General features: G+C 36.3%; 1 protein-coding gene across 1 annotated transcript in view; it reads left to right on the top strand.

The window, feature by feature from the left end:
- The window catches only part of LOC150108978 (receptor-type guanylate cyclase Gyc76C-like), a 276,890-nt gene extending 263,876 nt beyond the window's left edge, over window positions 1-13,014 (top strand). Inside the window, exons 20-22 of the mRNA XM_090401394.1 lie at window positions 9,170-9,268; window positions 10,199-10,290; window positions 12,160-13,014. Of these exons, the coding sequence (XP_090257520.1) occupies window positions 9,170-9,268; window positions 10,199-10,290; window positions 12,160-13,014 (1,046 nt within the window). The remainder of the gene's footprint in view (window positions 1-9,169; window positions 9,269-10,198; window positions 10,291-12,159) is intronic.
- Window positions 13,015-14,457: the final 1,443 nt, after the last annotated feature.

Here is a 14,457-nt window from a genome sequence, read left to right as displayed (position 1 = left end):
TCAATTCCAAAGTATACCAAAAAATTCTTGAGCACTTTTTAGTGTCATAGGAAGACTTATGTGATGGTGATTTCCTTTTTCAGCAAGATTCAGCTTCTTGTAACACTTCCAAGACTACTACCAGGTGGCTCAAAGAAAAGCAAAACAGTGTAATTCCTTGGCGGGAGAACTTAAACTCCACTGAGAATTTGTGAAGAATTATGAAGAAATAGCTTCACAAAGAAACAAAAATAAATGTGTTTCTAGTCTGCAGACCATACGGACATATTTTGATAAAAAACAAAAAAGACTGAACCGTAATAAATAATATGCCCAAACCGTTTACAAACGGTCATAAAATCTGAGGAGGACGCAACGAAGTACTAATCATCATATTGTTTACCTTTGACTCCAATTTTTGTGCATTTATTTCCGCATTATTCTAATATTTTGAACAACTTCAAAAATTATTCTAATTTTTTGAATATTTTCAAATAACAGTTTTCTTATAATTTATATTGCATTTTACATGGTGTTTACATGGTTATATAATCTACAAACTACGTAGATTTAGTTGATGCTAATTCGTATTTGGTAATAATTATTTTCTGTGCAATAAATTAGAATTGCAAGTCATTATTATTATTATTATTATTATTATCGAGACCTCCAGGGAGTCAACGACTCATCGAGGGAGACTATAAGTTACTCAAACAAGTATCATACCTTCTCTTAACTTCCTTTACACTAGATGCACTCACTACACCTAAGGGCAAATTATTCCACTCACTCACTGCTCTCTGGAAGAAAAACCTAGCTCTTATCCCTTTTTGACTGAGAACAACTTTAAGGTCCATGGATGAACCCCCTGTGTTCTCTCCCTGCCTTCCATATAACGAAAATTTCCATCAGCTGAAATGCTATAGCACCCATTCAAAGGTTTATAGACCTCTATCATATCACCCTTCAGTAAAATTCGGACTTGTGATGAGTGGTAAAGCTGGTGAAAGTCTTGATCATTACGCAGAATGAATGCTCGCTTATACGTATACTTTTAGAACACATTCATACGCATTTCACTGATGTAACTCTAGTGATGTTATTTATTTCTGAAAAACTTGACACAAACTTGCTTTACAAGATTCTTGAAACTACAAAAACATTATAATTTGCCTTCAAACACTAATGTTGTACTTATTCTTTCACTTCGGGCACATTTAAAAAAAATGGATACCACACACAGCGGAAACTTTGCTAATCAAGTCCCAAGCGTCGTCTGCTTCTGTCACGACTGCAGCGCCTCCTCGCCAAAGTACACAGTTTTAAAGAGAATTCGCAAGTCTTTGTGACAAAAATCTTTACAGCTCCCTTTGGGGGAAGCACATCCGTCACAGGAGTGTCGATGTTGCATCTAAAAAAAAAAAACTCAGGCGAGTAATTGACTCTAAAATACAAGAAATGAGGTGAGAGCTTTATGGTGCGATGCAGCTCCCACACACACAAAAAAAAACTATATAATTATCATTAACTAAACATCAAGAAAATATATAATCATTATTAAGAAACAAGCCAATAGCATTAATTAATTATATCAGTTTTTAATCTGGAAAGGGCATCAGCGTTACCGTGACGACTACCCTTTCTATATGTAACAGTCAGATTATAACGTTGTAGGGCTAAAGCCCATCGGGACAACTTGGCACCATGAGGGGCCCTTTTAGTTAGATAGGTCAGAGGGTTATGATCTGAAATTACCTGTATTTCAGCACCAAATACCCATGTGTCAAACTTTTTCAACGCCTCCAAGACGCAAAAGCTTCCCTTTCAATGGTTGACCATTTCATTTGACAGGAATTTAGTTTCTTACTGAAGAAAGCAATGGGCAATTCTTTTCCTTGTTCGTTGTTTTGAGCTAAACATGCGCCAATTGCTGTTGCTGATGCATCCGTATACAACTGGAACGGCTTGTCGAGATCTGGAGTATGCAAAGAAGGCATTTTTATAAGCTCTTCCTTGAGTTTCGTAAAAGCTTCATCAGCATCAGTAGTCCAAGGAATGTTGTTTGGGACACTTTTCTTAGTCAGATTTGTCAGTGGTAATACAATTTGGGAGAATCGTGGTATGTAGTCACGGTAGTAGCTAGCCAGTCCAAGTAGACTTCTTACTTCCTTCTTTGTTGCTGGTGTCGCTAAACCTTTTATAACCTCGACCTTCTCTGGGTCTGGAGAATGTTGACCGGATCCAATCAAATGACCTAGGAACTTCACTTGATTTTTCCCGAATTCGCATTTTTCTAGGTTTACTGTTAAACCCACCTCTCTTAATGTTTTGAAGACTTCATCTATGTGGGTGAGATGTTCAGACCATGTTTTAGAAAATATAGCCAAATCGTCGATATAAGATCGGCAGTATGCCTTATGAGGAGCTAGTGCTTTATCTAATGATTTCTGGAATGTGCTTCCAGCGTTCTTCATTCCAAACGGTAAGACATTCCATTGATAGTGACCAGAATGCGTCACGAATGCGGTGAAGGGCTTTGCTTCCTTTTCCATAGGGATTTGCCAATATCCCTTGGTGAGGTCAACTACAGTGATAAATCTTGCTTGTCCTACCTCAAATAATAAATCTCTAGCTATTTTCATTGGATAAGCATCTGGAATAGTAAAACTATTCAGCAATCTAAAGTCAATGCATAGTCTGACACTTCCATTTTTCTTAGCCACACAAACCACGGGATGAGCCCATTCACTGACACTTGGCTCAATGAGACCCATATCTAACAGTTCTTTGACTTGTCGATCTACTTCCTTTTGTAGAGTGATTGGCACCCTATAGGGTTTGAGTCTCTTAGGGGAACAGTTCTCTGTAACTTTGATGGAGTGTCCATCAACTTTGGCATGACCAGGTTTGGAACTAAAAACATCTGCATATTTCCGGAGGATGTCAAAAAGTTCTTGTTTTTGTTCTTCCGTCAAGAGAGCTTTCATATCCTCAAGGTGTTTCCTAATATCTTCAACTGATTTATTCATCTTGTCAGCAGGTGCATAGTGGAGTGTTCCGAAATCTTCATCTAGTTCGAAAACTAGACCGACATGATTAATTCTTTGAATATATGGTCGAAGCTTATTTATGTGGAGCTCCCTGATACTTCCATCCTTCATCTCAACCTTCGCAGAATGTGGTCTAGTAAGTTGGACGACTGTAGCAGGTCCTGTCCAAGTATTTAGAAGCTTATGAGAGGATGAAGGTAACAATACTAAAACCTTTTCACCAACCATGAAGGATTTTCCTTTGGAACGAAGATTATATCTGGAGGAGTATTGTTCTTGAGACCCTTTGGCATTCTCGGATGCAATTTCATGAGCTTTTCTTAGATTTTCAAGAAGCTCTTGTAAATAATTTTCAACCGAGCGAGAGGCAGCAGTTGGGATGACTCGTCCACCAGTCCAAATTTCTTTTAACAAAGATAAGGGGCCTGGAGGTAATCTTCCATATACCAACTGGAAAGGTGATAACCCAGTAGTGCTATGTGGTACTTCTCGGTATGCGAATAGAAGATAGGGAAGATGTAAATCCCAGTTTCTTCCATGTTCCTGTATATTCTTATTCATCATCTCTTTTAAAGTTCTGTTCCAACGTTCAACAGCGCCCATACTCTCAGGATGTCCTGGAGTGGAAAAACGTGGAGCTATGCCTAGCAGATCTTCAAAAGCTTGAGTGAGTTTAGATGTGAAATTCGTACCTTGGTCGGTACAGACCATTTTAGGAAATCCAGTCTGAGTAAATATCCTCATTAGAACGTTACATGTAGTTTTAGCACTTATTTCCTTGACAGGTATGGCTTCGGCCCATCTAGTGCATAAATCAACAGCACATATTATGAATCGATGTCCTCTTCCCGATGGGGGTTCTAACGGTCCGATACAATCCACGCTCCATACCTCAAACGGAGCTTCTGGTCTGACGATAGGTCGTATGGGGATTCTATCTCTATATGTAGCAGTCCTTCTCATTTGACATTCCTTGCAGCTTTCGCAATATTTTTTCACGTCTTGTTTAATGGTAGGCCAAAAGAATGAGTACTTGATTCGCTGACGGGTTTTCTTTTCGCCGAGATGGCCAGCAAGAGGGATTTCATGTGCCATCTTTAAGACATTCTCTCGTTTCACACGCGGTAGCACTACTTGTCTAATATTCTCGCCACAAATATGTTCATTATGAAGCAGAACCCCATTGTCAAACGCATAGGAATTTTTCTGTCTTTTTGCCCATTCAAAACACCTTCGAAGCGTCTCATCATCCTTTTGAAGTTTGCCGAATTCGAATTTTGTTTTTTCTGGTATACACTCATTTTCTTCACCTGGTGGGGACTCTATCGTACTTACTGCCAATGCTGTACTGGTTATTTTCGAAGGCATGTCTTCATCTTCATCATCTTCTGACCGTTTATCGCTTAAATCTTTTGATTTCAGAACCGGTGTCTCCCAATGATGACTACTCTCATGTAGCTCGAAGCTTTCGACCAGCATTTCATAGGCAGAGGAGCTCAGTAGCAGATCGGTAACCAGTTTTCTTGAGACAGCACATGTGACTGGAACATTACGTTGTAAATTATCATCAATTTTCATTTCAAAAATCCTTAAGGGTGTTATTTCATTTTCTCCGAAAGCAGAAGATATTTCTATCTTACTTTCTCCATCATGGGGCGTATCTGCCACTAAATCTTCGCGCACTACCGATATTTGCGCTCCCGTATCTATTATTCCATTTAAAACCCTACTTCCACATTTGATTTTGACCACCTTCAAATCATCTACATTTCGATCAATGTCCACTGATTTGGATACTGGAATGGAAATTTTGGCAGTCAACACACCTGATTTATCGTCATTCCCAGTGGTAGACGTTTGAACTAGGTTACTGTGTGCTGTAGTAGGAGTACCTTTTGATTGACTATTTTTCATACAAAACTTGGCAATATGACTTTCCCTTCTACAAGTAAAACAAGTTGGTTTGTAGTGAGGCTTGTATGAATCATCATTTCGCCACGGCTGGTACCATCTCGGTGGACTTTGAGAGGGAGATAACTTATTTTTGAATGTTCGCTCAGCAGGTGGAGTATAAGGTCTAAACTTTTCAGTAACCTTGTCCTTCGGAATAGCTCCGATGGGCTTCCTTGATGTACTACGAACACTGTCGTATTCGTCCAATCTGTCAGCTAACTTGGTTGGAGAAACGAATTTTGCCCAGTCGTCTAAGAGATGTTCTCTCACTTCATGTGGTACTTTCTTCTTCAGTTGATCCGTAATAATTAGATCTTTTAACCCTTCAAAATCCTTGATATCAAGGCCACCAATCCACTCTTCGAAATAATTAGTTATTTCATAACAGAAATCCCTCCAAGATTTTTCAGCAACCTTTTGGTGCATCACAAACTTTTTTCTGAAACTTTCAGGATTCAGTCTAAATCTCTTTAGTAGAATTGTTTTAATATATTCATAATCTTCGCAATTTTCTTCTGACTCTCTACCAATTAATTGGACAATCTCAAATGGTAACAAAGTCAAGAGACATGATATCCAGTCTTTAACATCTATTTTTGTTCTCTTAGCTTGTCTTTCAAACAGGGATAGGTATATCACAATGTCATCCTCTTGTAATCTAAACCTAGGCATTAGCTTAATTAGTTCAAGACAATATGGTTTATTGTCACTGGATACTGGAGTTGAGGTTGGTTGAACACGCGCTTCAATTTCCAGTTTCTTCAACTCGAACTCCATTTGTTCTCTTTTCTGTTGGGCCCCCAATTCATCTTTCCGGCATTGGGCTTCTAGTTCTTCCTTCCGCCGTTGAGCTTCTAATTCTTCTTTCTTCATCAGTTCTTCTTCGAGTCTGGTACTAATAATCGTCTCTAACATCCCTTTAACAAATTCTTCTTCATAAAATTTACTTCCCGTAATAATCATTTTAAGATCTATCACTTTCATTTCAACAGTTGGCTTCTCTCCCAATTCTTCAGCCAATTTACGTAAATCTTCCTTTCTACCTTTGGTTAAATAAGCCATGGTGCTAAACAATAACTCTCTTTACTGATAAAAAAAAATCACCCTAAAAAAAAGAATCAATTGCACTTTTTTTTTTTTTTTTTTTAAAAGCCCAAAAAGAGATGTATACATTTGGCGATTATGGGACTCATAATTAAATTCAACATATCATTTGTAAACATAGATAAATCTTACAATATTATCAGATAAAAACTTCAACTACACAATTTACTACACTTTCAAATACACAAATATATATATATATGTGTGGATATATAAAAACAAAACAAAAACAAAAAAATAGTTCCGATTTTACACCGCTACTATATAATAACTGAAATCTCGAAACAGAACTATCAAAACAGTATGCAAAAATTAACTATGATAACACTGTCATGTTCTTTCTCTGGCGAGAAATCACAAGTTCTGACTGTTCCAAGATGGAACTAACATGCAAAACAGGACAAATCGGTAACTGCAGAACAAAATAAATTTAAAATGAAAAAAAAAAAAACAACTATTCTGAACTATCTGGGACGAAAATATAGCTTGAACACTGGCGTGTTTTTCATTTATCCAAACTGTTGTACTACTGTTCCAGGATGGAACAAAATTTGAATACTGATGTATTCTTTCTCTGGCGAGAAATCAAAACTACTACTGTTCCAGGATGGAACAAACTCCGAACACTATTTTTTTTGTTTTGTATTAAAACAGACTTTCGCCCAAATAATCAAAATAGAACTCTAAAACATGGGAGCATGCATTTACATAACGAATTGCTCTCACCTTGTAGGTCCTATCGACTGCGCCAGTAAAATTCGGACTTGTGATGAGTGGTAAAGCTGGTGAAAGTCTTGATCATTACGCAGAATGAATGCTCGCTTATACGTATACTTTTAGAACACATTCATACGCATTTCACTGATGTAACTCTAGTGATGTTATTTATTTCTGAAAAACTTGACACAAACTTGCTTTACAAGATTCTTGAAACTACAAAAACATTATAATTTGCCTTCAAACACTAATGTTGTACTTATTCTTTCACTTCGGGCACATTTAAAAAAAATGGATACCACACACAGCGGAAACTTTGCTAATCAAGTCCCAAGCGTCGTCTGCTTCTGTCACGACTGCAGCGCCTCCTCGCCAAAGTACACAGTTTTAAAGAGAATTCGCAAGTCTTTGTGACAAAAATCTTTACACCTTCTTTCTCCTGTTAACCAGAGTCTGCAATCCACATACCCGCAATCTCTCCTCGTTATCTAAATCCCATAATCCGGTTATAATCTTTGTAACTCTTCTTTGCGCCCTTTCCACAGCTTCTTTATCCTCTTGGAACCTGGGAGACCAAATTTGCGCACAATAATCCAGGTGTGGTCTTATCAAAGCCTTATAAAGAGGCAAAATGACTTCCTTATCCTTACATGTCAAGGTTCGCTTCAACATCGTAATTATCCTCTGAGTTGTATTTGCAACTTTTATTATGTGACCTTTGAACTTTAAATTCTTATCCACCAACGCACCAAGATCCCTTGCTTTTTCAGTTTCTTATAGCATAACCCCGCTACTATAATATGCCGCTGGAACTCTAATCACGCCAAAGTGCATAACTTTACACTTACTAACATTAAATGACAGCCATTTTTAATTGCCCAGATTTCCAGTCTATTCACATCATTTTGTAATTGATGAATATCAGTAGCATCCCTGATTGCCCTGGCTATCTTCGAATCATCAGCAAACAATTGCAAATCTGATGATAGAAACCGCTTAATGTCATTAATGTATAGATTGAACAATAATGGCCCAAGGACCGAACCCTGAGGTACATCACTGGTTCCCTTAAATTTGACAGATTCACACCCACTGTATACCACTTTTTGATATCTATCCTTCAATCATCCCCTGATCCAAGTCAATAGATTATATTCCAATCTCATATTCTGCAGTTTACGCAACAGACTTTCGTGTGATATCCTATGAAATGCTTTAGAAAAATCCAACATTATCCATTCTTTTTATCCAACTCGGCCGTAACATTGTTATAAAATATGAGCAAATTGCTAAAACATGACCTTCTATTCTTTGATTTTCTCTGATTATTCTATTTTTTAGATTTGGAGATGTACTTATTTTTATTTTTTTATTAAATTAATTTGTCCATGATATTTTTATCCATAAAAGGCAGTAAACATAAAATATATTAAGTTATATGAGTGGGATAAAGCACAGATAATCCAATAAAACCTCCTGTAAAGACCAAATACTTATGGGAATTAGTTAAGTTGTTACAGATCTCTCTGTTTGAGACTATCGCTAATAAGTTGGTTGTTAGAATTCCAATGAGAGAGAGAGAGATAAAGAGAAGTCGAGTATTACCTAAAGAGAGTAGGACACCCAAGCCATAGTGGAATTTGAACCCACCGTTTTGTAGGCCGAAACTCGAAGACCACCCAATTTATGATGGGCATTCTCATTTGCGTAAACGAAAAATTATTGCGTGTTTAGTTGTAAAATATGAAAATCTTATATCTCTAGAGCAGCCTTGTCGAAGCATCTTTGATTATGGCATCACATTTCAGACATCTGCCACTTTTATAATAATGATTTCATTTTACGGGAATGTGTACCACTTCTTAATTGAAATCGCTTTGATGAAATGCGACCAGGCCACGCGACTTCACGATATGAGCTCTAAGCTGCAATGAAATAGAAGAGGAAGGCAGGCATGCTTTCTTTAGGCTCATTTTAGCTGCTATTAGCTTGCATCATTTTATCCTACTGATTAAGTTCTACTTGTGCTAAGTGCGCGATCCTAATGCTGCTGCTATTTATTATACGAAGCGGCTCTCAATAATAAAATTCTTCCGAAGGTAGAAAAACTACAAACCCACTAATGCGTCGCAATTACTCTTTATTACAATGATGTAGATAGCAGAGCCTGAGCGAAAAATTAAAACAAACTGCTCAGGGGCCATCAGTTCAGTTATAGACTTCAATCTTGTGCTTTAATATATTCGTATTGTTGTCCAGATGAATCGTGTTATTAAATACGCAAAGCATATTTAATTTTTCTTTGTGATTATGATTAATTCATGTATTTTCTGGAAGCAATGAGTACCGAATTTTTACTTTTACAGGTCCTGTAGTAGCCGGAGTCGTCGGACTTACTATGCCTAGATATTGTCTCTTTGGAGACACTGTAAATACTGCTTCAAGGATGGAATCTAATGGCGAAGGTAATGATTGTTTTTAATAAATAATTGCAATACTCTCTTGAAAACTAACTTCGCTATATTATTCAGTGACACGAGATTTTATGTTTGTTTTTTAATGTAAACAACTTTTACTTACTGTTGTTTAAGCAAATCTGAATGAGCCTACACGCAATATCACTTAAAAATCTTTATTAAAATCAAATTAATTGTTTTAATTAATTTAATTTTAATTTGATTAATCTGATTGTTCTTGTTGCAGCTGGGTCTCCAGCTGGAACAAGAAGTATTTGTCCGAATCCCACTGTAACCCGGATTTTTGTGAATGTCTTAAGATGGCAAACGAATTTTGTTGTGCGGAGACCAGCATCCTGCTAATACTGGAGTCCAGAATTTGGTTGAAAAAGTTCTATGTCGGTCTCCCAGATTATTTAGCTCTTAGCCTATGCGAACTAGTTAAAAGTCAAGTAGTAACCTTCAAACAAAACATGCACATGTATTCTGTTAAAATCTATAAAGGACATTTTTGTTCGGTGTATTCTTGGGTTTCTAACGTCGATCTGAAGATAATTGTTTGATAATGTATAGCTGCGCATTGTAATCAAAATGGATATCGATGGATCACACTTAGAGGTTGACTATCAACCTTTAAGTGCTATAGGCTTTGCCTATCAACCTCTGTTTATGGCAAAATCACTGTATCAATAAACTATCCATAGATATAATATATATAATAATTACGGTAATGCTATTTTATACTGGTGAACAAGAAATACCATTGCAAAATGCATTTTATAAAAATTATCGTAGAAAGTTTTATTTGTACAACCTAATTTTATTTGTACAAGCATTTCAACACATCTTTTGGAATATTGGTTTCATTATAATTTTTTATGTTTGAGCGATTTTATTCAATAAGACAGTATAGATTTAATTAACATTTTTTTCATGTAGCTTTGAAGATCCACATCAGCGGCGATTGCAGAGATTACCTGGCCCGCTTAGGTGGATATGTAGTACAAGAAAGAGGGATTATTAAAGTTAAGGTAAGAATTTTACTAAATTTTCTGTGCAATATTTATTAAAATTTTTAATAACTTAATACTTTACGACAGTGTCTTCTAAATTAGAAATTATATTTCTAGAAAAAAATTAATATTTCTTTTTAGAAATGTCATTTCTGATTTTGAAATGTTATTTTAGCAAATTTAGGGCATAGCTGTAAAGAGTGCATCGATTAGTGCGAAAGCTTAGGATAGAGGTGAACACGGGTTACAATATAAATACAAAAAGTAAAATATGTCAAATGTTAGCACACTTCTCAAATATTGTTGTTTATCAGGAGAACAGAAATCAATTTCTAGTGCGGATTGACAGCTTCTGTTTTTGCCATCGAAATTTCAATCCCGCTTGAGACGTGAAGAACCTTTGTAAGGGCATTTCACTCAGAAGTAAGTTAGTTAGTCAGTCTCATAGGAAAGTGATGTTTTGTTCCGGAAACTCGGGAAAATCGGCTTGAATATCACAATTAACTAACGATACACTGTCCACATAGTCAATAAACTATTTCTTGAGTCTAGAACAATCTAATAACCCTGTGATTTTATACATTACTTACAACTTATTCTGTTCATTGCTCTTTTACAAAATATCTTCAGGATGAACCACAAACTCATGCTGAATATCGTAAACGACTCATGTAAACTTCACCACATAACCATATTGCATATTAAATGCATATTAAAATAACAGGCGTAATTGTTCGTATAAATATCACCTTAGAACATTCAACAGGCGTTGTTGTCTGTTCTGCTTAGATATATTTCTTAACTATTTTGTTCCATGCTTAGATCAAAGCAGTTGTTCAAAGGGTATTACCTCTCATATTTGAGATTATTTATGACCGCGCGGTTAGCCTAGTGGCTTTGCGCTTCGCAACCATATGCCTGGGGAAGGAGTGTCCCAGGTTCGATTCCCGTTGTAGACGTGAGGAATTTGAGGATCTTCCTCAGGCATAGCCAAGTTAGCCGGTCTTGGGCGCGGTCAGTAGGGTTTTTCCCGCCAGTTTATCTGGCGTTTTTCATCCCGCAAACAGGCAAACCGGCCCCGTGAACATACGCCTCTACAGTCAAAAAATATATTCCCAGGCGACGGGTCAGTTGGGAGTAGTACTAACAAGAAGTCGCATCTAAGTAACACGCGGACCCTGCATAAGAAGCGGGAATAACGCGTAGAAGAAGAAGAAGAAGATTTGAGATTATTTATGTTATTCGATTCCTAAATCTAATGGGACTTGCGTATCGTAAGTATTACAACTACAACCGCACATAACATCTTAATTATATATCTATTTAAAAGAAATCTGTTATAATTTCAGTTCCGAATTCATTTTTAATCATATTCAGTTACTTGAAGATGGCAAAATGGGCTCAATGGCTTTGTTTCCTCCCTCTAGCTAGCCAGACTTTGTAAGCAGGAGCATTTACTTCTTTCTTTCGTTATTTGGATTTCCCAACTGATAAAATACAACAGACATGATATTCTTTTAGTTTTAGAAAACAATCTACCTTCGTGACTTGGCTGTTCAATTTTGGTGATTGCATTGTGCATGTTATGATTTGATTTGGTTTTCAAATATCGAATATTAACGCATTTAGTTTAACTTATTATCATGTTTTCATTACCTAATTATTCCATTAATTTTATGTTGTGTTGTATTCCCCATCTCAAGTAGTAATAACTGTAATCATGAATACTATTATAAAGTGCCATCCTGACTTAATGGATGGTTTTTCTCTCTAGCTACCTCCGTGGTTTCTAATCCCATTTAATGCATCTCTCTGATTAACTGTAGATGAATTTCAATATCTGTTGGAATGTTCTGAAGTTTATATTCATTTTTGTATTTCTTTTAGGGAAAAGGTGATTTGCGGACCTTCTGGCTAGTAGGTCAAGATGAAAGTCGTCACGTCCGTCGCCATCCGAGAGACTTAATACCGCCCCAGCCTCTGTTTGCAGTTCGGGATTTAGATATGCGACGGCGGAGCCCCAAAACCGAGTACAACCGACGAGGTTCGCTAGCCATGAGAGGTGATCATGGTTGTAACATCGTTAACGACGAGGCTCTCACTCCTCTTCCTAATGGATCTGTGCCTGGTCTTCCAGCATTCTTAAGAGTATCTTCGCAAGAAAGTCCGCGTATCGCGAAGCGTTTTAGTCCTCAAATCAGTCGCGATTCCCCCCAGCATAGGACGAAAGACCATCACATTCGAGAAAGCAAAAGCGGATGCTGCATCGAGTGTAATAACGATTTGAAGAATTCGTCGTTGTGCGAAATCTCTCCTTCTGCCGAGTCGTTCGTCAACGAGGAAACGGAGATGGAAACGCCTACGAACTGCAACGGCGATGTCGAAAGCGATTGCACGAGTGAAATATACATGAAAGATCTACCGGACAAAGCTAAACATGTTGCGTACCATCGGGATGAAATTTTTAAACCGTTACTCTCAGACATTGAAAAGAAACCAAGCGGTATAAATATGGTGGAAAGGAATCACTTGAAACCATCTTTGTTACGACTTAATTCCAAAAGGTGGCGCTCTTACGACGAAATCGAAGCCACGAAAGGATCCAGGGGATCGTTAAAGGACTGGTTGACTGGACTTTTCTCCCACAGACTAGTAGATGGAGATGCAAAATGGTCCAGCAACACACCAATTGACACGTTTCGCCCCGTCCGTGAGTATGATCGCGATGAAAGCGTCGTCTAAGACTAACATATTAAAATATGTACTATTTTATGTATATATATGTATGTATATATATATATATATATATATATATATATATATATATATATATATATATATATATATATAGAAGAACTGAGTTGATTGAGCCACGTGTTACGTTCATGTTTCCAAACAGTGCAGATAAATTAACCACTAGAGTGAATTAGGTGCTTCAGTACTGTTTTGCTCAAATTCGGAGTTCAATGTGCGTGAGTGCATATGTGTCTGTCTCTCAAAACCTCCCATATATAAACAGATACTCTGTAAGAGACTTAACGAGGTATCATTATGTGCGCATATTAAACCCACAAATCATATAAAGAAAAGAAGGAAAACAAACGATATAGTCATGTCTAAGTCAACTGCTTTTACCATACATATGTTTCACTGTTGAGCTTACTTGTCATTTATATTTATTCATGTTATAAAAGCGTGCTCCAGTGGCCATTAAAATAAATTAGGAAGGAGCACGCCAAGAGATGCATAATTCATTATCTGGCGGATACATTTTAAAAAAAACATTTTGTTATTAATATTTCGTTATTTTTTCGTACATTTACTGGAGAGAGAGCATTCTAAGGGAAAAAATGTTATAAATTTAAGTTGTTCTTTTTAGGAATGGTGCAAATATCGGTAATATTTTGAAGAAAATAATTGTTCCTTTTTTAACAACTACTCACTGTTTCATGTTCCAAATGTAATTCGTTAAACATTTTTGTCGGAGTTTTGTACGTGCTAGCAGTTTTTATGTAAGTAAATAAAATTTGTACTAAACTTAAATACTACTGATGGTTTCTAAAATGCTTTAAATATTATGAACAGTTTAATACGTCTTCATTAATTTTCGACAATATAATTTATCTTATATCAAAATATATGATAAAATAATTTATACAAGATGTTTTCTGGAAACAACAAAAAAATAGTTCTGTTTACTTCAGATTATGAAAATGTTTTATTATGAATTTATAAAACAATTAATTCACTTTAAACTGAAAATCGCAAATATAAGAAAATCGCAAATATGGAAGCAATTTCAGTGTAAAAAAAACTGAAATTGCTTCCATTCACAAAACGGATCTTATTAAATTTAAATATGTTTACGACAGTCAGTAAGGCACAGTTCATCATACCAGGGTATGACATATATGGATTAATATCTTGTACTTCATTTACATTACTTATCTGACTCAGTTTGTGTATGGTAGAGGATCATATGTCTAAACGTTTTGGAAACAGCATTATTCTCAAAAACAAAAACAAAAAAATGTTAATTAAAACATACTGATTTCATCTACATCATACTGAACTCTATCTCAGTATAGTGTTTGAAAACTGTGAGAACTTTGGAATTTTTTTAGCTGAAAAAATGTATACGAATATACATATAATGCTGAGAGGTTAATGAACTACTTCAATGAG

Source organism: Typopeltis vanoorti, chromosome 2 (genome assembly GCF_054136105.1).
Source record: "Typopeltis vanoorti isolate ZY-2024b chromosome 2, IOZ_Tvanoo_1.0, whole genome shotgun sequence".
Taxonomy (NCBI): domain Eukaryota; kingdom Metazoa; phylum Arthropoda; class Arachnida; order Uropygi; family Thelyphonidae; genus Typopeltis; species Typopeltis vanoorti.
The sequence above is the reverse complement of the archived record's forward strand: the minus strand, read 5'-3'. Positions and strand labels throughout refer to the sequence as shown.